The sequence below is a fragment of the Aotus nancymaae genome, unplaced genomic scaffold (assembly GCF_030222135.1).
Source record: "Aotus nancymaae isolate 86718 unplaced genomic scaffold, 86718_ANA_hifiasm-v0.15.2.pri h1tg000067l, whole genome shotgun sequence".
NCBI classification, from domain to species: domain Eukaryota; kingdom Metazoa; phylum Chordata; class Mammalia; order Primates; family Aotidae; genus Aotus; species Aotus nancymaae.
This window is the reverse complement of record NW_026988482.1, coordinates 37,157,615-37,180,481: the sequence shown is the minus strand read 5'-3', so window position 1 is coordinate 37,180,481 and position 22,867 is coordinate 37,157,615. Positions and strand designations below refer to the sequence as shown.

At 41.0% G+C, this 22,867-nt stretch overlaps 1 protein-coding gene across 16 annotated transcripts in view; it reads left to right on the top strand.

Annotated features, from left to right (window-relative positions):
- The window catches only part of CADPS (calcium dependent secretion activator), a 472,594-nt gene that overhangs the window by 195,043 nt on the left and 254,684 nt on the right, over positions 1 to 22,867 (top strand). For all 16 annotated transcript variants that reach the window (XM_064367295.1, XM_064367298.1, XM_064367286.1 and 13 more), the window contains exon 4: positions 15,213 to 15,293. In XM_064367295.1, coding sequence (XP_064223365.1) covers positions 15,213 to 15,293 — 81 coding nt within the window. The remainder of the gene's footprint in view (positions 1 to 15,212; positions 15,294 to 22,867) is intronic.

The following is a 22,867-nucleotide window of genomic DNA, read 5'->3' as shown; positions in this document are numbered from 1 at the left end:
TTGAGCAAGAAGGCTTGCAACATAAATATGCATACAACACAGGGGTCAGCATGACCCCAGTAGTTGAACCCCTGTGTAAGGCATTACACACCTCAGTGAAATAAATTCCAAAGCAGAATTCTGAAAACACCTTTCTGGATTATTCTTGCAAACCTGGTGCCTTCTTGAACAAATTTCTTAACCACATATGAAATGTCAAAATTCTCATTCTTATGTCTTTTCTTCCTAAAATTATTTTAGATCTCAGCCCAGCTGATAATACTGGCAGGGATTTAACAGCTAGAGGATTAATATTATGAAGTTAAGCCTCTATGTCAGTTTAGTAATGTTCTCTTTGCCCCCATAATCAAATGTTGCCAGGGCAAACATCTTACTTTCCCGAGGTCAGCATCTGCAGCAGGGTTTCTCAGCCTCGGCACAAATGACATTTTGGGCTGGATAATTTCTTGTTGCAGGGGCTGGCCTGTGGATTGTATGGTGTTGAACAGCACCCCGACCTCTACCCACTAATGCCAGTGGCACCTCTCTCCCTCCATTGTGACAACGAAAAATGTCTCTAGACTTTACCAAAAGTCTTCTAGGGGCAAAATTGCTCCCCCTTCCCTACCCAGGTGAGAACTACTGATTTTAGAGATCATAGAATTTTGTCAAAAAAATCCCAATCTGAGTTAGTGTCAAATCTAAACCTTGGTGGTTTTTTGTTTTTTATTTGTTTGGTTTTTTTGTTTGTTTTTTGGTGCTAGTGGTGAAGAGGAAGGTGAAAAGACTGGTTAAGGAGAGACTTGATCCCTTTGTCTTATAAATTGTGATGGCTAATGTCACAGTTTATGTTAAAGACTGTTTCCTGAATTTCTGCAGCTCTGCTTCTCCGATAAGAAACTGAAGGTTGCCATGAAATTAATCGCTCTAGAGGGGTTTGCAGAGAGAGGTATAGCTCCAATCCTTGGCTCTTCTCCAGTGTCGGCCAGTATAAATTGCTAATGCTTGTTGATTTAGAGATTAATTATTAATGATAAGGAAGCCTATGAATTTTTCAGAATTTTCTCCTCTTGGGGTGTATGTCTGACTTCCTATCAGGAGCATAAGATCCCTTCCAACCCTTCTACATCAAAGCTGCAGGCTGTCACCCAGAGCGTTATCTTGTTCTGTGCAGGCTGACTGCATATGTTGACTCTAAATTTTTTAATCAGCCATTTTCCAACTCAACTGCACATGTCAGGCTGTAGAGACAGAATCTATTAAGCACCGTCAGAAACCAGCATGGGCCTTGTGGCCATGATTTGATATCTCTATGGCAGAATTTCACAATAAAAAATTCACAGGAGCACACAGTTTGCTGAAATGTCAGCAAAATTCCCACAGGACTTAAAAGGAGGTGAAACACCCTCAACAACAACAATAATAATCTCTGAACAGTCCTTTCAACTTCTGGAAGAGTTTTCACATCTATTTAGGTATCTGATTTTCTCCAAACCCTATACTTTTAGATCACCCACTTATTTTTATGAAATAAAATGAATAGATGGTTGATTTTTATCATCCTTAATCAATTGAGTTGATAATAATGACCATTATGGGTTGAAGGATGAAAGCATAGATAATTTTTCAATTTTAAAACATCACATAGATCATCTTAGGATATTAAGAGTTCCCTGTTACATGGAGGATAAAATATTTATAGGCAATCACTCAACAAATATACATTGAACACCTCTTTTGTGTCAGGTACTTGCTCAGATATTAACCTGAAAACCATTTGGGTTTCACTTCATCTTAAAGCCATCTCTCAAAAATGCATTTTTTTTCTACTCTCTGACCTTACAATACAACAAGCATCTTGTTGAAAGGCATCATTTTACAAATCAATTCTGTGTCTAGGAATGTTAGCATAAAAGGGCAGGGTATTGACCTGCTATATATATTTGATATTGCTTTTTAAAAACACAGTTGCCATTGTACATTTACTTTTTTGTAAAAGTAAGTTCCTTTTGTAAAGGTGGTTACTTAAGGTTCCTGGATATGTTTTTGTTGCTCCTGAGATTTTACAGTAATTGTGGTAGGAGGACAGGCAGAATTTGCTATAATCACTGCAGAGTGTTTTCTCTGAAGACCTTAAAAAGTATTCTCTTAGCTTCTGCAAACATGAAAGGGCAGCATAAGCAGATGAACTACCTAATCTTAAAAACAGTTTCACAGAGGATTATCCTGGTGTCTAGATTACAAATACAATTTCAAGAGATGATGTTGGTTTACCATTGAAAGTGTTTCTCAGGCTGGGAACTTGTAGGTACATTAGAAGTAAATTAGATTATGAGACCCTAGGGCCATCTTGATTTGAATTTCCCCAGTGCTGAATATGTGTATTGCAGTCAATGTTGTTTTAATCTATATTGGTTAAAATACTGCTTATTTGCAGGTTTCTCTCTCAGAGATTACTACTCTCTTCTGTTTCCCTCCTCTAAGCCAAGGTCGTATTTGCCTTTCACAATGCAAATTAAATTACGTTACACCATGTTCACTTGAGTTGATTTAAACTCAAGTTAAGTTTAAATTCTGTGTAGAGGTTTCCACATAAGCCAGGTAAAATAAAGTATCAAGCAATTTCTAAATATTCAAATAGATTCTGTATTTTAAGCACTTTAACCATAATCTGTTATCTTTTTGGAGGCAGACACACTAATACTTATGAAATATTTTGTGTATTTTTTTTTTCATTTTCTAACTTCCTTTGCAGTTAGGTTAGGGCCATATGATTAGTTTCAGCAAACTGGCTTTGAATCCTCCATGTTGTTTTCCCTGTCACATTGAGCCAGAAAGCCACATGTTGAGGTAGCAAGAGTCACAAAATGGTGGTGCTTCCATGTGCTTGGATCCCTGAGTGATTCTGTGGAAGAGAGTCCCCCATAATTAGCACCCAGTAAGTAGAATAAGCAAGAAATAAATGGTTATTGTGTTAAGCCACTGAGATTTCAGGGTTAATTTGTTACCATGGAATGAATTAACCTGTTCTAATTAATTTGTTTTCCCTTTTCAATTTATTTTTCAATATTTATTTTGTTGTCAGTACAACACATAATTATCCTTGCTTATGACTGACCTGGGATTATTGACCTCAACTTCATCAAACGTACAAAATCTACTTCCAACTTCTTGAATATAGTGAGAGTAGGCATCTATGTAGTCCAACACATAAGAACTATCTCATGTATTAGAGTAGATGATAACCTGATACCTTTGCACATTTGAACACAATGCAGTATACTACAAGCAGGACATATTTAATAAATGCCAATAATGTAATTTGGGGAATTTTAGCTCATTCTTTTTCTCCCATCTGTTGGAGAATTTGGGCCCTTACTCTTTTTAATACTACCTCCTCTTCTTAAGCACAGACACTTTTAAAAGAACTAATTTGAAGATCTGCTTGGTTATGGATTTGATATCGGGAACAAACTGTTCCTTTGACACGTCTTAAGGTGAAACCCACCGTTTTTAAATATTTTTGACTTTGAACAATGGCAACCCTACAGTAGACATATTCTTCAGGACAGGCAAAATGAGATAATGATGTAGGTAGATAGACTTATTAATAGCCCTTTTCCACCAGGTACTGTTAATGATCAGCCTGGAACTGGAAATTAAGTACGTCTTATATTTGTGACATGTTGCTCAGAGGAAACAGTGATGCATGTGACAGTTTTCAAGTACCCTGGAAATTACACTTCCTCGCATAGTTTTAATTGACATGGGAAGCTCTGTGATTTATAGATCTCAATGTTTTCTACTACTTGAGAGATTTCTTACACAAATGCACACACGCACACATGCGCACACACACACTAGTCACCTGCATGCACGTATACATTTGCTAAAGCCATAATTTCAGATGCTGGAAAACTCAATTTCATTTTGACCTTGTGAGTTATTTTATACTATGCTATCAGTGTTTGAAAATAAGGTTCACTCCTCCTTAAAATAAAGAGCAGGTATATTTTAGCAAAAGCATTCGATTTGATTAGAGATATTTTAAACATCACTGGATGTTTTTCTGGACTTCCTGTTGAGCGCATTATTTTTGCCATTTGTAGAGTGCTTTTTACGATGACTTGATGCTGCTTAAAGAGCAGAATTATTTAACAGTACAAATAGGCATTTTATTTCCTATAATGTTCATGTCAAAATCTCTAGAGAATATAATCACTTCTTGGCTTGTTTTGGAAAAGTGACCATTTCCCATCAAATCAGCTGCCCAAACTAAATTTCAGAAATTAGTAAAAACTCAATTCAAAACCTATTGGCAATGAAAATAATCATTTATGTGCAATATTTTACTAGTTCTGAAAAAAATACCTTTTTGTTGAAAGAATTCTGAAAGTTACCAAGTTCTGTATTTATCCTGCTTTCATAGCTCGTAGCATAATGCCTAAAACAAGGCAAGTGTTTAGTGAATATTTTTAAATGGTGAGTTGAATATTAATATTTTCAATTTACAGATGAGAAAGCAGGGACTCACAGAGTTTCATTGGTTCACATCTCTATTATTCCCAACAGTTTAGTCAGTTATTCTCTATCCTTTCTGCACTTAAATACTCACTTTCATTTATTCATTCAACAGAATTTGACAAATTTAAACCATTTGCATTTAGATTTCTATTTAGGTCATGATTTGAGCACCTATTAAGTGTCAGATACCACACTAAGTGCCTGGAAAAACATCTCATTAACTCCCCAAAACATTCCTGCCACATAGATGTTATTATATCTATCTCAAATTTAACTGTGCAAATATTTCTTACTCCCATACCACACATCAGTCACTGGAGATTTTTATAATAAGCAAAACAAGACAAGGTCTTTGCCCTGAAGGCACTTACAGTCTTGCACAGAACATGCCGAGAAACAGATCATACAAATGTGATGGGAGTGATAAAAGAGAAGGCTTGTGATGTTAGCGAGACCTAGAAGAGGTGACCTTGGCTGAGACCAAGAAGGTCCCTAAGGTAGCAATATTGAGGCTGGACTTTGGGTTAATGATTTAGCATTAACCAGACAAAGATGACATGGGGCTGGGTGCAGGGGCTCACACCTGTAATCCCAGCACTAGGAAGCTCATGTGGGAGTTTGAGGCCAGGAGTTCAAGACCAGCCTGAGCAATGTAGCATGACCTTGTCTCTACAAAAAAATACAAAAATCAGCTGGACATGATGATACCTGTAGTCCCAGCTAGTCAAGAGGCTGAGGTGGAAGGATCACTTCAGTGCAGGAGGTCAAGGCTGCAGTGAGCTATAATCTCAACACTGCATTCCAGCCTAGGCAACAAAGAAAGACCCTGTCTCAGGGGGAAAAAATGATGACAGAGGAGGAAAGAGAACTCACATTGACCAGGGGCCAAGCAAGAGTATGTCACGTTTGCAAACCTAGAAATACAGAGTGGCCTGAGCCTAGAGAACAAGACAGAGTGGTGGGAGATGAGGCTGGAAAGCTGTGCAGGAGGCAGATGGCAAAAGCTCTCAAAGCTTTGATAAGGATCTCAGACTCCTACTGCCGAGGGAAATGGAATGTTATTGACAGGTCCTAAGCAGGAGAGTCACATGAGAAAATGCATGTTCCAGAAAGATCAGCAGCCTGCCTTGCAGAGCATGAGTTAAATCCTTGCTCCATGGTATGTGGTTCACAGCATCAGCACCACCCAGGAGATGTTTAAAAGGATGAATTCTTGGGTGTCACCCCAGGCCTACTGAATCAAAACCCTCCACGGGTAAGGCCTGGGACTCTGTGTTTTAACAAGTTTTCTGGTTGATTTTTATGGGCACCAAAGTTTGAGAACCACTGGATTTTGATAGACGTTCTCAATCTTGGCTGTACATTGGAGGGTTTTAAAAAAAAAACTGCTGCCTGGGCCCCAATCCAGAATATCACATTTATTTGGTCTGGGTGCAGCCTCAACATTAGGATTGCCTTTTATCTCTCTCTGGGGATTCAAATATGCAGCCAGGATGGAGAACTGCTGTGTGTCAGAGGGAAGCAAGAGAGGATGAAGGTGAAATCAGTGGCTGAGGATGGAGATGATGGCAGCCTGGCTTAAGGAAGTGGATACACAGCATAGATGGAGTCAAGAGATATTTAGGAGGTGACTGCATGCCTAGGAAGGGATAGATCAGGCCTAGTCCCCTGCATTTTTCTTCACAAAACCACCTGCTTCCTCTATACCCTGGGCTTCAGCTGCCACACTCACTCAGAAAGAAAACACCCATTCTCTTCTTTAAATGGCTTCAGGATCGTGCAGGTGAAATGGATGATCTCCCAGCCCCAGCTATAAAGATCATTAAAATAATCCATTAAAAAAACACAGCTATCTCTTCTATGCTGGATAGAAACATAGTCTCTGACCTCAGTAGTACTAAATTATAGCCTTAACCTTGCAAACCCTCATATTCAAGACATCATGCTAAGTACTTTATGAGTACCGTCTTCTTTCATTTTCATAACAAGCCTCTGCTGTTGGCTTTGTTACCGTTAGGACTCCCACTTTGCAAATAAGGCCACAGACAGAGAGAGCTTAGTATATATTCCAATGTCACAGAGCTGGAAAGTGTCAGAGCAAGGATTTGAAGCTAGATCTGACTGTTGCCAGCTCCTGGGTCCCTGACTACCATGTGCTGTGGCTGCTTTGGTGTGGAAGAGAGAGCTAAGGCACAGGGCACGTAGAAAGCTTGCTAGCCATTCCTGTAAAAGCGGGTTGATGCCTGGCTAAAGTAATCAAGGGGGGCTTCTTGAAGAAAGGCCTGAAGCCAAATGCTGAATGATACAGCAGACTTGAAATGGTAGAAAGAAGAGGGGAGGTCATTTCAGGACTGCGGGGAAATGGGGAAAGACTAGTTGAGCACTATGGGATCATAAAGAACTAGATTGGTTTTCTGTTTGGGTTTTTTTTAATGTATTTATTTGCTGCTTGCTCAGAAAATTGCTGCATTTGGAGCTCTTGGGTTATATTTACTGCATTGCCAGAAGCCAGCAAAGACATAAAACCAGTGACTCAAACGCAGCCAGGGTTCTCATTGGCTGGCAAAACCTGGGAGCTAAACCCTGCATTTTGCAATCAAGGAGAAGTACATCGTTCAGAATGGAAACTTTGACCTACCCAAGGTCTTCTCTTGGAAAGGAAATAAGGCATGATAAAGAAAGACACAAATGATCTTATTTTAACTCTTCCACAAATTAGGTAGTATCATCTCCTTGGATGACTTTTTATAAAAACAGAATGTGACTGACTGTGCATGGGAGACCAAACTCCATGTTCCTTCTACAAATAACCCTGAAACAGAGCCCTCAGTAAAGACTCAGATGGGTGACAAGGCTGTAGATTCCATCAGATTCTCCTCCAGTTTATAATGGAGTTATTTATACCTACAATGTGTTGAACCCCTGCTGTCTGAGAATATTGATTATCATTGTTAAAATACTCCTTTGAGGTTATTATTTTAGTGCTGCAGCTATAGATGCTCAGAGAAGTTGAGCATCTGGCCCTGATCACACAGTGAGTATGTGTCACCGGCTACATTAGATCTCAAGGTTTTCTGATTCTGAAATCCATGGGGTTTTTTTTTTCCTAAGGATTACCCCCTCTAGAGCTAATTATCTCTGGATCTTTAACCTTTTAAAGCTTGGTTTCTTACCTACAAGGGGAGGAAATCTGTTATACTTCTTTAAGTGCCGCAGAATCAGAATTTTTGTAAGGGAGAATTTATGCAGGCTGTGAAATGCCAAGGACTAACAGCTGCTAAGATGTACTGAACATGACTGCATGCTAAGCATTCTGCTAATTGTCATACACAATACACATCTGTTTTATTCAATCTCTTATCAAACCTCTGAGGTAGGTATTATCATTATTATTCCCATTTTATAGTTAAAAGAGTTGAAAAAAATAACAGCTTTGGCTCAGAGAGGTCCAATCACTTGCCTAGGATTGCTCAGGTTTAAAGTGGAAAAGCAAGGATTTGAATGTGGACAGTGGAGGGGGCACCTGCTGACCATGTTCTATAGGCTCTACATTAAAGGTGGATACACAAGAGACAGGCTTTAGGAGATGAGAGGAAGGAATTTGAATGCAGCAGCCAGACCTTGAATGCTGCAATACAGCCACAGTCCAAAGCCCAGTGCAGTCTTGAGGCAGGAGCTTGGGCACTCCCATCTCCTGGTTGGGAACTGACACTGTCCCAGCTGTAACTTTCCAGACTGCAGTGCACCAGGAAGGCAGCATTTGCTGGAGCAGCTTGTCTCTGAAGGAGGATAAAAAAACATGGGGCTGTGAGGAAAGGAGGGCCCTGCCAGCTGATGGGAGTGCTTTATGGGGAGGTGCCTCCACCCTCCTCTGCAGTAGCTCTTGGAAGCCTCCATCTCAGACGTTAATCCCTAGGAACCCAGGGGACATGCTGGGAAGTAAAGAGAAAACAAAGTGAACAGATTGAGCTAAACCCGGGTCAGCAGGTGGCTTGCACCACAGCTGCTTATAGAGACCCTGTCTCCATCCCCAAAGTCCAGAATTAAGAAAGCTATAATCAGGAAAGAGACTGGTTATAGGCCAGCAAAGTTCAGTCTTTTCCGATTTCTGCAGAGAATGGCACTTGCTGGAACACAGCCACTAGGCAGCAAGACAGAGCAAACTAGAAGTTAGCCGACTGGGAGTTTGGTCCCAGCGCTCCCTGATCATTGTGCGACTGTCGGTAGTTGATTCTTCCTTTTTTGGGTCACAGCTGATTAACTCAGTCCTGTATCCAGTCAGGCAGTCATTTTATTCATCTGCCAGGCATTTACTCAGAGCCCACTCTGTATTTGCCACTGAAGCACCTAAATATGTAGGTGCCAGGGATGCAGAAGTGAGCAAAATCACACCCATCCCTGACCTTGCGGAGCTTACAGTCTAGTAGGCAAACATCAACTTACATACATACATGTAAGTTATATAATGATGTATGTTAAGAAGGGAAAGGTACATAATCATCAGGAAAGACAGGAGAAATTCACAGATCTGAAGAGCGAACAGAGTTGCTGCAAAGCTGAAAGATGAAGGATAAGTTAAGAAAGGGTTACACCAGTCAAGGGAGAGATAAGGAAGAGTGCTCAGGCATGAGGAACTGTGCAAAAACCTGGCAGCAGAAGAAAGCTAGCCCTCCCAAAAGCCTGAATGAAGTATTCAGTGGAACACACTGAGAGAGGATGTGGTGCCCAGCAAAGCTGCAGAGCTCGGCAGGGGCCACACACCCAGTCTGAGGTTGCTACATTATCCCTAAAACTCCTTCCAGCCACAGTCTGGATCACTGTCACTTTAGTCCTGAAGCTGAAGTTGGTTCATTTACTCTAAGGCTGAGAACCATAGATTTTTCCAGAAAGCAGAACCATTATTCAAATAAGGCATAAAGTAATCTGCTTATTTCTGTTTACATTTTCTGTGTATTTGAATCACATCCTTTCTTTGCTTGACCAAAGACTGCCTCTTGGCAGCGACACTGATGACTTTGGAAGAGTCAAGAGTTGAAGCTGCCTCCTTATCATCGTTAGCACGCGAGCACCAAAGAATTCAGGCATCCCCGGGGGAAGCTGGTACCCAAGGATGTCTCCCAGGCACACCGTCAAGGCCAATTCTCCAAGGCCTCTGAAGCTAAGGAGGAGGCTTCAGGCCCAGGCCCCGTGACAATTTCTTCATCACCCTAGAGGTCAGACAGGGCATTCCCAGGTGTGAATTCTTTTCTGCTGACATATAGACCTATTTGCATAGTGGGATTGCTTCCTCCTTGTCTCCACCCCCACCCCCCATCCCCAAAATTCTGTCTGCAGACGTGAGAAAAGTGAAGTACACAGGAAAATCGCCTGGGTGAGCACATCCCAGAATGTGTTCCTGGGAACACGTAGTCAGATACATTTGGGAATGTGGGGCTGCCTGAGGTTGCCTTGGTGTAAGATTTCTTGATCATGTGTGTTGTGGCTCTCCAGGAATGGGATAGAGGGAGCAGAGTTTCTAGTTTTTATTTGACCACAGAATCTTTTCTCATCGAGGATCTAGAGGACCTGCAGGACTGATATTCCCTAGAATACAACTTTGAGAAATACCAGTCTAGGCTTTTCAGAGAATCCTGAAATATAATAGCTGAAAGCTTGTCATTTCTTTCAAATGAACAGACTGTGCATAGAGAGGTCACAACTTTGGCTCAAGATCCCACAGAAAAGGCAAACTGAGGATCAGAACACGGGTTCCTAACACCTGTTCCAAGATCCCAGGCTTCTTTACCCTGGTCTGATTTCTCTCATAAATTATAAAGGCAAGGAGGAGAATTAAAACCTGGTGACTGCCCATTCTAAAATAGGGATAATGCTATAAACTTTGCTAAACTGTAGGACCTCTGTGTGCCAGCACCTACCTCACTGGGTGCTTTAGATGTATGTCATCTGACTTAATCCTCATCATATGCCAGGGTAGGTGTCTTATCCCGGTTTTACAGATAAGGAAATGGAGGCTCAGAAAGGTTCAATTGCTTGTTCAATCCCTGTCAGTAAGGAAATTGCAAAGTCAAGATTGGACCTAAGTCAGTCTGACTTCCATTGGACAATGCAGCACATTTTGTCATTTGTCATTTTGTCCTTTCAAAGAGCTATGCAATATAAAATTGATGTCCACTCTGCAGGTGAGGAAACCGAGGCATGGTGTGGTTAAGAAACTTGACAAGGTTGCAGCACAGCTAAAGAGTGGGGTAGATGGGTGCAACTTCACTCTGCTATATCTCGTCTGTGTTTAAATCAGCCCTATAGTGATATGTTTGAGTTTTCATCTCTGCATTGACAGAAAGAGTACCACCCGTAAGCTAGAGACAGTCGCCTCTGGTGGGCTTGAACTGACGGCTCAGGCAATACCTGTCTATACTTGAGCAGCGCTAGGCTTAATTCTCCATCACTTTACAGGAAAAGCCAGAGGAAATACTTCCCTTTGCTTGACTGACAAGTCAAAACAACCACACAGCCTCTGCTTGACCTCTGCTAGTAGGAAGATTATTTGTCTAATTAGGTAAAGAGGCTTTATGCACATGTACATTTTTGAACCCTAATGAGCTGTCAACGTGAAAGGCTTGCCCTTGGCTCGGTTCTCCAGCTGATCTTTCCTTTCCTCAGTGGAAAAGACCAGCGCAGTAAACAGAACCTCGTTTCCATGGAAGCTCACTCGCTGGCTTTTTCTTTCCAGTCCTTGAAAAGGTAATTACTTGATTTCTCTTTATATTTTGGGATTTCATACAGTGGAGCTGTCAAGCTCCTCACTCGAGGATGGCCTTCTCTATCACGCCAAGCTATTTTAGGGAGCTTCGGTTGCATTTCCCTTTTCATCTTCTCTTCAAATCATTAGCCATCAGGCAGCAGTGGCCACCTTCTGGTCACTCCTGCTAATTAAAGTCTAACAGAGCAAGGGGACTCAACCCCAGGGAAAGTGGGAGACACAAAAAGCCAGGGAAATTTGTCAAGAGATGGGAACCTCTGATCACATCATCTCTGCTGCACAGACTGTCAGACTGAGACCCCACATCCACGCCAGTAAGGAACACGTTCCCATCTGGCAACTTCTCTTCTGAACCTTTGACGCCCCATTGTGGCCCATGTCAGAAATGCAGCCAACATGGACTGCTCTAAATTAATAACACAAGGAACAGCAGCCACCATTCATGAGGGTTTGCTGTATGCCAAGCTGTGGGCTGAGCACTTTTTATCTGTTGTCTCCATTGATTCTTATGACAACCTCAGGTCGCATTAATTAACCTGATTATTCAGATAAGAAGAGCTGGAGCACAGAGAGGTTAATTGACTTGCCCAAGGTCACACAGCTACTAGGTGGCACAGCCAGGATAAGGACACACTCATTGCTATTATTTCTTAGGGAGACATCCAGCACTGCTACAGCCTCCCCAAAAGAAATCAATCTTGACAAGTGACAAAAGGTTGACATTTCTCTGCCCCCAGTGGTGGCTTTATGGATCAAACTGGCCCGTGTCTACAAGGAACAAAGTGAGGTTGGATTAGAAAACCAAACAAAGCACGTAAGTATGAAGCCAACATAATGCAGAGCAGAATAATTCCAGTTTGAGGCAGAGCAGACTTGTTTTCAGATGGCTACTACCACTTAACTAGCTGTGTGATTTGGGGAATGTTCCTCTACCTTATCAAGACTCAGTTTTCTCATCTGTAAAATGGGGGTAATGATACCAACCTTACAAAGTTGTTGTTTCACATTTGGAATTTTCCATACGGCTCTGTGGAATGTGTGATTTTTGGTGGAATAATCATGTAAAAGACAAGGTTAAATGCAGTTAAAAAGAATTATTTACTCTAGAATTTCTCAAAGTCTTGATTATGCTGACATACTTCAGATTTTCAAGAGAAATTCTCATTTCCTCACCTCAAAATCCTTTTTCCTGTGGGAACGCACATTAGTCTGTTTCTTGGGACCCTTTAGAAAAGGCTGTAAAACAGGTCATAAGGTATTTAGTGTTTGGTACAGGCATCAATAAACGCTAATCCCTTCTTTACGCCCACATCATGCCTGTTCTTGCTGGATTTCAGTTCCATGGAGTCAGGGACTAGGTCTGTCTTGTTCCTTTCTTATTCCAGTATCTTGACATATCAAGACATTCCATAAAAATTTAATGAATGAATAAGTTAGTGAACTAATGAATAAAAGAATTGAGCTTAATGTAGATCTTGCCTACTCATCTTCATTGCCAGCATTTTCTGCTGTTTCCAGTTGCATTCTATGAAGTCAGTGGGAGAACTCAAATGCCTCTGGAAACTTTGGTAATGGAGCTGGTTCTGTTGAGCTGTATTTTCCCTCTTCTGTTTTAACCTGTATGAGCACCATATCTTCTGACAAAATTCTCCTAACCAAATCACTTAGCTGTTAACTAACTTTAGCCAATAACCAAATCATTTTGCTGCTTCCTGGTGAAGCAGTCAAATGTTTCATTTGCTTATGTATTTTGAACAAGACATTTCTGAGTGTTCCCAGTGGATTTGCACTTGGAGCTAAAGAACTCTTGGGCTTCCAAAGGAATGAAAGAAAAGCAGCTCACTGGAGCCTAAAAACAGCACTGAGGATGCTGTATTTCCCACGATTTGTGTGTCTGTTAAGAAGTGGTTACTGGGATGGATCACTGGTCAGTCATGTGACTGCTTTTGGGTGGTGTGCTTTACGTTTGTTTAAAATACAATTTCCAACTCATGTTCTATGAGCATTATGCAAAAAATAAAAATTACAGTTTCAGTTTAAAAACAGTTGAGTGTTGGGGCCGGGGACGGTGTCTCGTGTCTGTAATCCCAGCACTTTGGGAGATTGAGGCAGGTAGATCATGAGGTCAGGAGTTCCCAGGTCAGCCTGGCTGACCTGGCGAAACCTGAAACCCCATCTCTAGTAAAAATACAAAAATTAGCCGGGTGCAATGTCAGACATCTGTAATCCCAACTACTTGGGATGCTGAGGCAGGAGAATTGCTTAAACCCAGGAGGCAGAGGTTGCAGTGACCCGAGATTGTGCCACTGCACTCTGGCCTGGGAAAGAGAGCAAGACTCAGTCTCAGGGGAAAAAAGAAATAGTTGAGTTAGTTAAAGTCTAACAAATTTTCTTACTGCAGAGCTTCTCAAAGACTTTGTAACAGAACACCCTTTGGAAAATGCTGCCTTAGAATACTTAGCCAAATGTTGCAATCCAGTTTTTATGATCTAAGAAATAGTCCTTCTCCCAAACTCTGGAAAGGGAAAGATAAAGTGATGCTGGTTCTTGAGTTGAACAGGGTGATTAAAATGTACAGCATAAAGCCAAATTGATTTTTAATGTGTTTTGTAAAATAAACCAAAGAAGATTAATTATGATGCTTCAAAAGTATGACCATACATTTTCTTGTGTTATTGTTTATATCATATTCCAAATAACTTATTTGCTATATCATTTTATGGCATAGGTGAGAATCTTTTTTTTTTTTTTTTTTTTTTTTTTTTGTAGGCAAGGAACTTAAAACTTTTTTCTAAAACTAATTTTAGAAGAAAGGGACTTAGAAAACACATTTTTCTTATGCTACTTTTTGTTGTGAATTAATATATACTAAAAAAAGAATAAAATTCATTTTATTTGAATGCCACTGTTCCTTAGTAAACTTTTCTGTGAATAAAATATAACTTGCTGAATAAGCAGACCCAATACAGCTTGAAAGACAATGCTAGTGTTTCTTGGAAATAATAGTTTCAACTCATAAAATGGAAATGAGCAACTACGGCCTGCCACCTGTTGTAAATAAAATTTTATTAGAATATAGTGGGTCTCACTCACTTACAGCCCTTACATTCACTTACATATTATCTTCACTTACATATTGTCTAGCACTGTTTTCACCTGCAAGGGAGGAGTTGATTTATTGCAACAGAGATCTTATGGCTCTCAAAGCCTAAAGTTTTGAATTTAGGGTCCTTTACAGAAATGTTTGCTAGTCTTTTCAAAGAGTCACAGAAAGATGTGAAAGGATGAAGACTACATAACTGACCCCTTTTTCTTTAGATAGAAAGAAACTGAAAACAGTTAAGTTAGGGAATTGTCCATGCTTGGCTGTTCTGATCTTTATATCCTAATAGCTCTCATCATCAGGTAAGACAGGGATAGATTTCAACTTAGATATCGACACCAGCTGATTGGAAGTAGCCATCTGGAGAGCTGGTTGAGGTCTCAGGGTTCAAAGAGAAGGAATGCAATGGCATCAATCTTCCATGGTCCAGAGGTGGAGAGCAGCTGGGCACGTGCCATTTATGCACTGGGGATATGCACTATGTCTGCTCCTGACATTTCTAATAGTTATATCGCCATCTTCTTCTTTGTACATCTGCCACATAAGCACTTTCTTCATTGGGCCAAAAAGAAATGTGCATTGGGTCCTCATTAGAAACACTGCTATCTAGCAGTTCAGAAGAGATTGATGGTTCTTGTGCAAGGTCATTCAAATGCCTGTCTTAGCAACTGCCTACCACATCATGCTCTGCCTAGAAGAATTAACTTGGGATTTCTCTCAAACTGGATTTGTCAGTTACAAGAATCTATCTTTAGTGAAATACGTCCATGGAGCACAGTGTGGGGGGTGTAAAATGGAATCTCATGAGTTTAAACTGAAAGTCTCAATGTCTGTGCTTTTGTGCAGCTGGACAATCCAGATGAGCAAGCAGCCCAGATCAGACGAGAGCTGGATGGACGTCTCCAAATGGCAGACCAAATAGCCAGGGTAAGGAAATATGGGGGATGTTTGGTGGGATCCAGGCCAAAGTCCCACTCAGGAAGCACGCTGATTATTGAGAGCCTCTAAAGGATAAAGCTGAGAAGCAGAGAGGAGGGAAGATGAGGACAATTATCCTCATTGGGCCCTCAGCCCACCTCTCTCAAGGCAAGCTCTCCCAGAGATACCTCATGCATTTCCTATGCTCCAGTGAATACCCAAGCTCAGACCTCCAACCTTCCTTCTGAGTTCTAGACTCATATCTCCAACAGTCTACTGAACATTTCCACTTAGACATTTTCCTGGCATTTCAGGTTGAATGCATTCAAAATCCAGCTCCTTGTCTTCTTCCTCCCACCCCACACACATAACTGTATTTACTCCTCTTTTCGTGTTCTATATCCAGTTGCTGTGGATGAAACCTTCTAGCCATTGTCAATTTCTTTTTTCTCCCTGCTATGCTCTACACTCAGTCAGCCACCAGCCTCCCATGACTGCCTCCTAAATGTGGGTCAGAGATCTCTTGACAGTTTTTCACCCCTACTCCTGGTGCTTTGATATAGACCCTCATCTTCAGCACCTGATTATTACAATAGCCTCCTAATGGGTATCCCTGGGTCCAATTCCCCCATTTTCTATCCATCCTGCACATAGTTGCCATACTAAAACTCATATATAAACATCTCGGAACAGAGCCTCAAAATCCTTCAATAGATTCCTTCATTGCTCCCAGAACAAAATCTAACCTCTTTATAACGATATTCAACACTCTTAGCCAACAGACTCTACCCTTTCTTTTTAGCCTCACCTTGCACAGCTTTCCCACCAGAAATCCCCAGTCCAACTACAGAGGATGTCTCCTTCTGAATATACCACGCCCTTTCCAGGGTCGGTGTCTTTATACGCACTGGTGTCTCAACCTGGAATGACCTTTCTTCTCCCCTCCACTTAGCAAACTCAGCTATTCAGCCTTTAGTACCTGACTTAAAACATCTTCTCTAAGAGTTTAGCAGTTAATCCTTTCCACCTTTGTGCTTTCATCAGACCGCATATCAACCTTTATTATAACAGCTTGTTGAATGGTGATCATTTGTTTACGTGTCTGAGTCTCCCAGTAGATAGGACTCCTCAAGGGTTGAGGTTATGTCTTACTGTTTGTGACTACAGTTAATTTTTATCTACCATTATTGCTATCCCTGCCATCTGTGATATTATTAATAGTAGTCATGCCAGTCAAATTTGTTGAGTGCTGATTCTGTTCTAGCATGCTAAATGCTTCACATGCATCAACTCAGTCAATCCTCAAAACAGCCCTCCAAGGATATTTCAATTATCATTCTTGGTTTAGAGATGGGGAAGTCAAGGTTGAACCTGCTGGGCACCAGCAAAGAGGCTGTGCCACACCCTCAGCTCAAGTCTGTCTAAATATCAGGGCTAGCACCAGACTGAGGCACTTACCTCGGGTACAAAATTTAAGTGGGCCTCCGGTAATCAAAATAAACATTATTTTAGTAAGGTATTTAAAAATTATAATTAATACCAAAAAATCCATGAAGAATAAAATATAAAAATGTTAAATAGCAACAGGCTTCTGCTGATTCCCACTGTATTCACAGGCCCTGTGTGCATGTGAGGGTGGGGGTTATTAGAAACAGCAGGGTGGGCAAAGGGTAGAGCTTTTCTCTTTATGGAGAGAGGTGTCCCGGGACTTGGACGTATAGAAAAGGATCCTACCGGAGGAGAAGCCAGAGAGATTCCAAGAAGCATCAAAATCCCTCTGAGCTGAAGCACTTTTACTGAAATGTTTTGCATCTTGTTTTTGGACATCTTTAAAGTTAATAGTCAAGTCAGCCTGGTGGCTAAAAATAGTATGCGTTTATGGATTTGGCTAAAGGTATTATAAAAGGTTCTGTTTTAAGGTCTCACTTAATGTGAGAATAAACATTTAGAAGGCTTTAGAATTTACTTCTGCAAAAATGTTTCCTACTGGTGGATTATCCAGAAAATGAAGGTCATTTGACCTATTCATCTGCCTTTTAGGCAACAAGTATATCCCCAACTAATAAGTATTCATCCATCTAAATAAAAATCACACACACACACACACACACACACACACAAACACACACACACACCTACCTCAGAAACAAGCTTATGGCACCTTTAATTTAGTTGGTTTGTTTACTTTAAGGCTTAACAAGATAATTTAAGAAACTGGTGTTAGGCTAATTTTAATTTTTAATAGACCCTAGATGAACAATTGGTATAAATGAGCTAAGATGCTCATCTCTGAATGGTAAATCAAAGAAGTCTCTTCCCCAACCCCCACCACTAAATATTCTAAAGCTAAATTAGATATTGTTAACAACTTAGAACTAAGCATTCTTAGACAATGAAGTAGGTAATTAAGTGAATCTTGATTATTATTTACAGAGCATGAAGAATGATATGTGGAGGGTCCCTGTATAGGGTATTGAGGGTTTCTATGAGATGGAGTGCCTACTACTGTCTCCTGTTCTTTTAGAAATTGATTCTCTTCTGCAATGTTCATTCATGCCAGTGGCCCCCTTGCCGTAGCTAACTGGTCCTGGAGCAAGCTCTTCTTCATCCAGTCACAGTTCCCAGCCTGCCCTGGCCACAAGTGATTGGTCCGGAAATGGGAACTTGATGCAAACTAAACCAATTAATTCCTTAATAGGGCCTGAGGACTGTGGGTCAGGAAGGCTGTATCTTCCAGTGGTAGAAGGATACCTGTAGCAATGGTCAATTCTTCCATATAGGGAAAAGGTGACGAGAGAATAAACCCACCACATAGAAACAGAGACAGAGTCTACACTGACATGTCAAGGGGTCCTCAGTCCTGAGGACATCCATTTAAATCCCTGATTCTAATTATTCTTAAGCTTCAGCCATGTACCTGCTTTTTCTCTCAGTTTAGTCAGATCCCAAGAAAAATAAATTCCCCCCTTGCCTAAACCAGCCTGGCTAATACTGATGAAAATCGTGAAATATCTACTCCATTAAAAATTAAATAAAATATCAAGATCTCAACTATTGGCTAGTTCATGAAGAGATATTGAGACAAAGCACCTCTACTTATCTTCTTTTAGCATGCCCCGATTTTTCTATTTCCAGCAACACAGTGAATTTTCGTGAGGATGTGCAATTCAACCCATATGGCTGAACATCAGCTCCTGTAAATATCATAACCAGAAATTCCTGGATATAGATGTCATCTATCATATGTAATTCACTCTGTTCTCTGAATTAAAAGATGGGTAGAGCACTTTTGATTGCAAATAAGAGGAACCAACTCAAGCAAGCTTATATAAAAGAGATCGGAGATGGAGGAGTATCTCACAGAGCCTGCAGACAAGCTGCAGCTAGAGCCCAGGAAAGAACAGCCAGGGCCTGCAGAGTGATCAGGACTTTCCCTGTGTCTCCCATCTCTGTATGTCACATTCATTATCATTTCTTTCACATCCCCTGCAAATTCACAATGCTAAGAATCAGAACTCTCCGTGGCCCAACTTGGTTCGAAGGCCAATCCCTGGTGCAATTAACCAATCCACAGTGGAAAAGGGGTGAAGGTCTCATCGAATACATGGATGCTGGGGATATATCACTTAGGGTGAGGGTGGGAAGAAGTAGGGTTGTGGGCAAGGTGGACATTATGAATTGGGAAACGCTCCAGGTGTACCTAATAGTAATAACTACCACTTACCTAGTGTTTTCCTATGTGCCAGATACTCTTTTAAGCATTTTACATTTGAGAAGCTATCTAACCCTCCAACAACCTAATGAGAAAGATGCTATTATTATTCCCATTTCACAGATGAGGAGGCTAAAGCAGAGACAGAAGAGGACCTGGCCAAGGTCACTCAATGGCCAGAATCTGCACTCTTAACCAGTATGCATACTGTCATTACAAAATGTCTTCCCAAATATAGGCCCTCACTTGCCTCCTCCTACCAATCCAAGGATCCATTATGCCCTTCACCCAGGCTTTTACCTTGCCTCATCCTGACCTCTCTCTCTGCTAATCAGTCCTTTATTAAATGTGTCAGGCACTGGCTGTGCAATTCATATAAAATCTCATTTAGACTTGTGATGAACAATCCTTGGAGTTAACATTAATTCTCCCCGGTATAGGCAAATCAAGGTGTTTACATGCTATGTTCAAGTCCACACAGCTAGTAAGCAGAAAACTGAGTTATCTAATTCCACGTTTCATGCTATTTTTTTAGAATACTCAGAAGAGAGGCAGGGAATTACTCCAGGACAGGACTCCCTTCATTCTTCACTCCCTGCTGGTTACCCCTCCTGGAAATTGCTTTCTTTTCTTCACTAGGAGTTGCTGTGTGTTCCCTGCAGCTTATCTAGAAGCCCAAATGAAGCAGCAGTGTTAGGTAGATTTGGCTCCTAGAATTCAGAATCCTCTCTGCTTTGATTTTTTTTGGAAAAGATATCGTAGGGACCCTGGTTATTTTGCCAGTAGCATTCTCATTATCACATATTTCCACTGAAAGGCATGTTTGTCCTCTCTTCCTAGGAGGGAAGGGAGGCAAGAGCAAGCTGACTTTCCCTTACCCACGACCTTGCACTGTAATATATCAGTTCAATCACACCAGCATCTCACGAATCATCAGACAGAGACGGCTGCACAAGAACATCAGACAGAGACGGTCTCACTGTGAACATCAGTCATGCTGCCTTAAAAGTTCCAGAAAGAGATATGAATGCATTTTTTAAAATCTGGTAGAAAAGACTTAGTAATCCCTCCTCAAACATTTTCCCAAATCCTCTCATGTTGATATTAAAGTGTTCCCAAATTTCACCCAGGAATTAAGTCTAAGTTATTTAAATTGTGTGATCAAAAGTTGACATTTGAGCTTAAGCAGGCAGATTGTGGCATTAGTGCTGCTGTGATATTTGCCAGTTCTTTTGGCCAAATTTTAGTGTAAAATTCCAAAATTCTTGAGCTAATTATTTAAGACAAATCATACAGCTTTTGTAGTGCAGTGGCAGAGGTCTAGGAGTAAAACACCATTGGTTCTTCAAGCCATCATTTTAAATGTGGAAATGCCACTTAGACCCCTCTTCCATGCAGAGCACGATTAGTAGCTCATATCTTGGCCCTATTGCAAATATCGGTGAGAAATAATATCCAAACATTTCTCTGATGGAAAAGTTCTGTTCCACACATTGCCAAAAATCAGCTACAAATGGGATCTTCTCCTACCAGAGCATAATACTAACCCCCAACTTTCAAACTAATGTTGGACGTGGCATTCATGCTGTGTTATGAAATAACATAAGTGTCTAGCACACAGTAGGATTTATTTCAACTTGTTGCCTAAATAATAAAAAAAAATGTGTATGCAGAGAGCCCCTCTCTGACTCTGGCCTTTGTCAATAGCTAAACATCCAGGGAAATCTGAGCTCATGGAAAAATATAAATGCCAGGGAGGTCCTCTGAAGCTTGTTGAAGTGGAAGAAAGTTCATCCAATTCATAAAAGCTGAGGAAGTAAGACCAATTGGGTAAATAAGCCAGCCTAGAAAACTATAGTGCCTGAGCCAAAAAATGCCTTTCAATGTCTGCGGTGCTGATTTTGACAAATTAATACCAAGACCTCTTTCTCTCATTTAACCTACTGGTCCCTTCCTCATTACTCCCTGGGCTTAACCCTACATGGTGCACATTGGCTGGGCAATGGTGGAACAGCCAATGCTGTGGAGGACTCAGCTGTGACCAGCCTTCTGCTGAGCACTACAAAATGAGGTGATGCATACAGGTTGCACCATGCAGAAAGGACCCCTAGAGTCGCCTCAGATCTATAGACCTTTGGAGCCAGATAGTTCTACCTTATCCTATCACAGCTAAGGACACAAGCTCTGGAGCCAGTCTGCTAGGTTTCAAGCTCAACTCTACTAATTCTTGCTTTTACATTTCTGCATCATTTTCTTCCACAATAAAACAGGGAATAATGGCAGCACGTGCTTCAGTGGGTTGTTGGAAGGATTAGTGAAGTAAAATAAAGCATGTAAAGTGTTTAACTTAGTGTCCAGCACAAAGTTAGCACTCAATAAATGCCAAATAACACTATTATCTTTACTGTAGGCACCATCATTATTAGCAGTATTGTTGTTTGTAGTGGTGGTAGTAGTAGCATAGTGTTTGCAAGGGCGCGTGCATGTGTGTATGCACGTGTGTTTGTGTGTGTGTCTGTAAAGAGAGGCTATATGTGTCAGTGATAGAAAAGTATTCATGTTATAATCTCTTACTTTTCACAATAACTAGATCCCTATTTCAAATGTAGGTTTATTATCCTCATTCCAAATGTGAGAACCAAAATTCCAATGGGTGAAGAAATCAGTCCAAAGTTACAAAGCTAGTAAGCAACAAACCCAGCATTCAGGGTTGAGTCTGTTTCACTATTGTGGACTGGATGAGTTCCTTGGTGCCCTCGATGTATTCTGCATGCCTCTGTTGCTTCATGTGTCACTAACCGGTCACTTTCTGGCATGCCCCCCATACCATCCCCTCTTGGCTGGCTCTTTCATCTCCAGTGACAGCCATACTACCTGACACACGACGGAAGCCCAGGAAGTGTCTGAGAGATTTGATTAAATAGCTGCAGCACTGTCAGTGAGCTCCAGTGTCTAGCAAGGGTCCCTCTGTCACATTTCTCCTTTTGATCGCCTACCAGCTTTTGTCATTTGAGCCTTCAGGGTCTAGAGAACCTCAGTCTGAGTAGGGGCCAGCTTGTCAGCATTTACACATACCGCATTCATCCTCTTCAGGTAAAAATCCAAAACCAGAAAAGAAAAGCCAGCAGCTAAGGGAGGCATTAGAACTTTCAAATGCTATTTTTCAAGATGTTCCAAAATCCCTCGGAGCATAAGTGACCCTAGTGGGAATTGTCCTTGGGAGGCTGTCTCCATTGAGGAATGTTATTAGCCCGAAACAAAAATAAATGGCTAGCGGAGATTCTTTTTGGAGGACTTGGCCCACCCATATGCTGTGTCTTTCATAAAGCAGTATGAATAAACAATTCTTCTGTCAAGGGTAATCTATTTTTGTGCTTGAAAAAGTAGCAATGGGGATGGACGACTGTATTTTCCTTATTTTGGCACAACTTCAGCTTTGAAATGTGTTTGTAATGGGTCTGCCACTGAAAAACTCCACTCAAGAACCTCAGCCTGGATTGACAGAATGCTGTTTCTTCCCAAGGCTTAAGTACTTGGAGCAGAAAAATGTCCTTGTTTTCCTTGCAGACTTCAGTTTTTATGAGCCTCTTTTTATGATGTCATTAGGAACTGTCCAAGTTCTGCCAGGAGTGATCATTCTTTGGATTTTTCCAATACTTTGCTACGTAGAATTTGGTGGAGCTAACTCTCAGTCAGAATGGTGTTATCTGTAACCAGTGGATCTCCTCAAAAATCTCAACACTGTGGAGTTAAAAGGCCCTGAGTGAGTGCCTAAGATGAGTTGTGATAGAAGGAACTGCACTTGACAAGACAGTCTCTCTAAGCTGATTAGCAAGAAGAACCCACTTCACAAACACTAGCTATTTTCTTC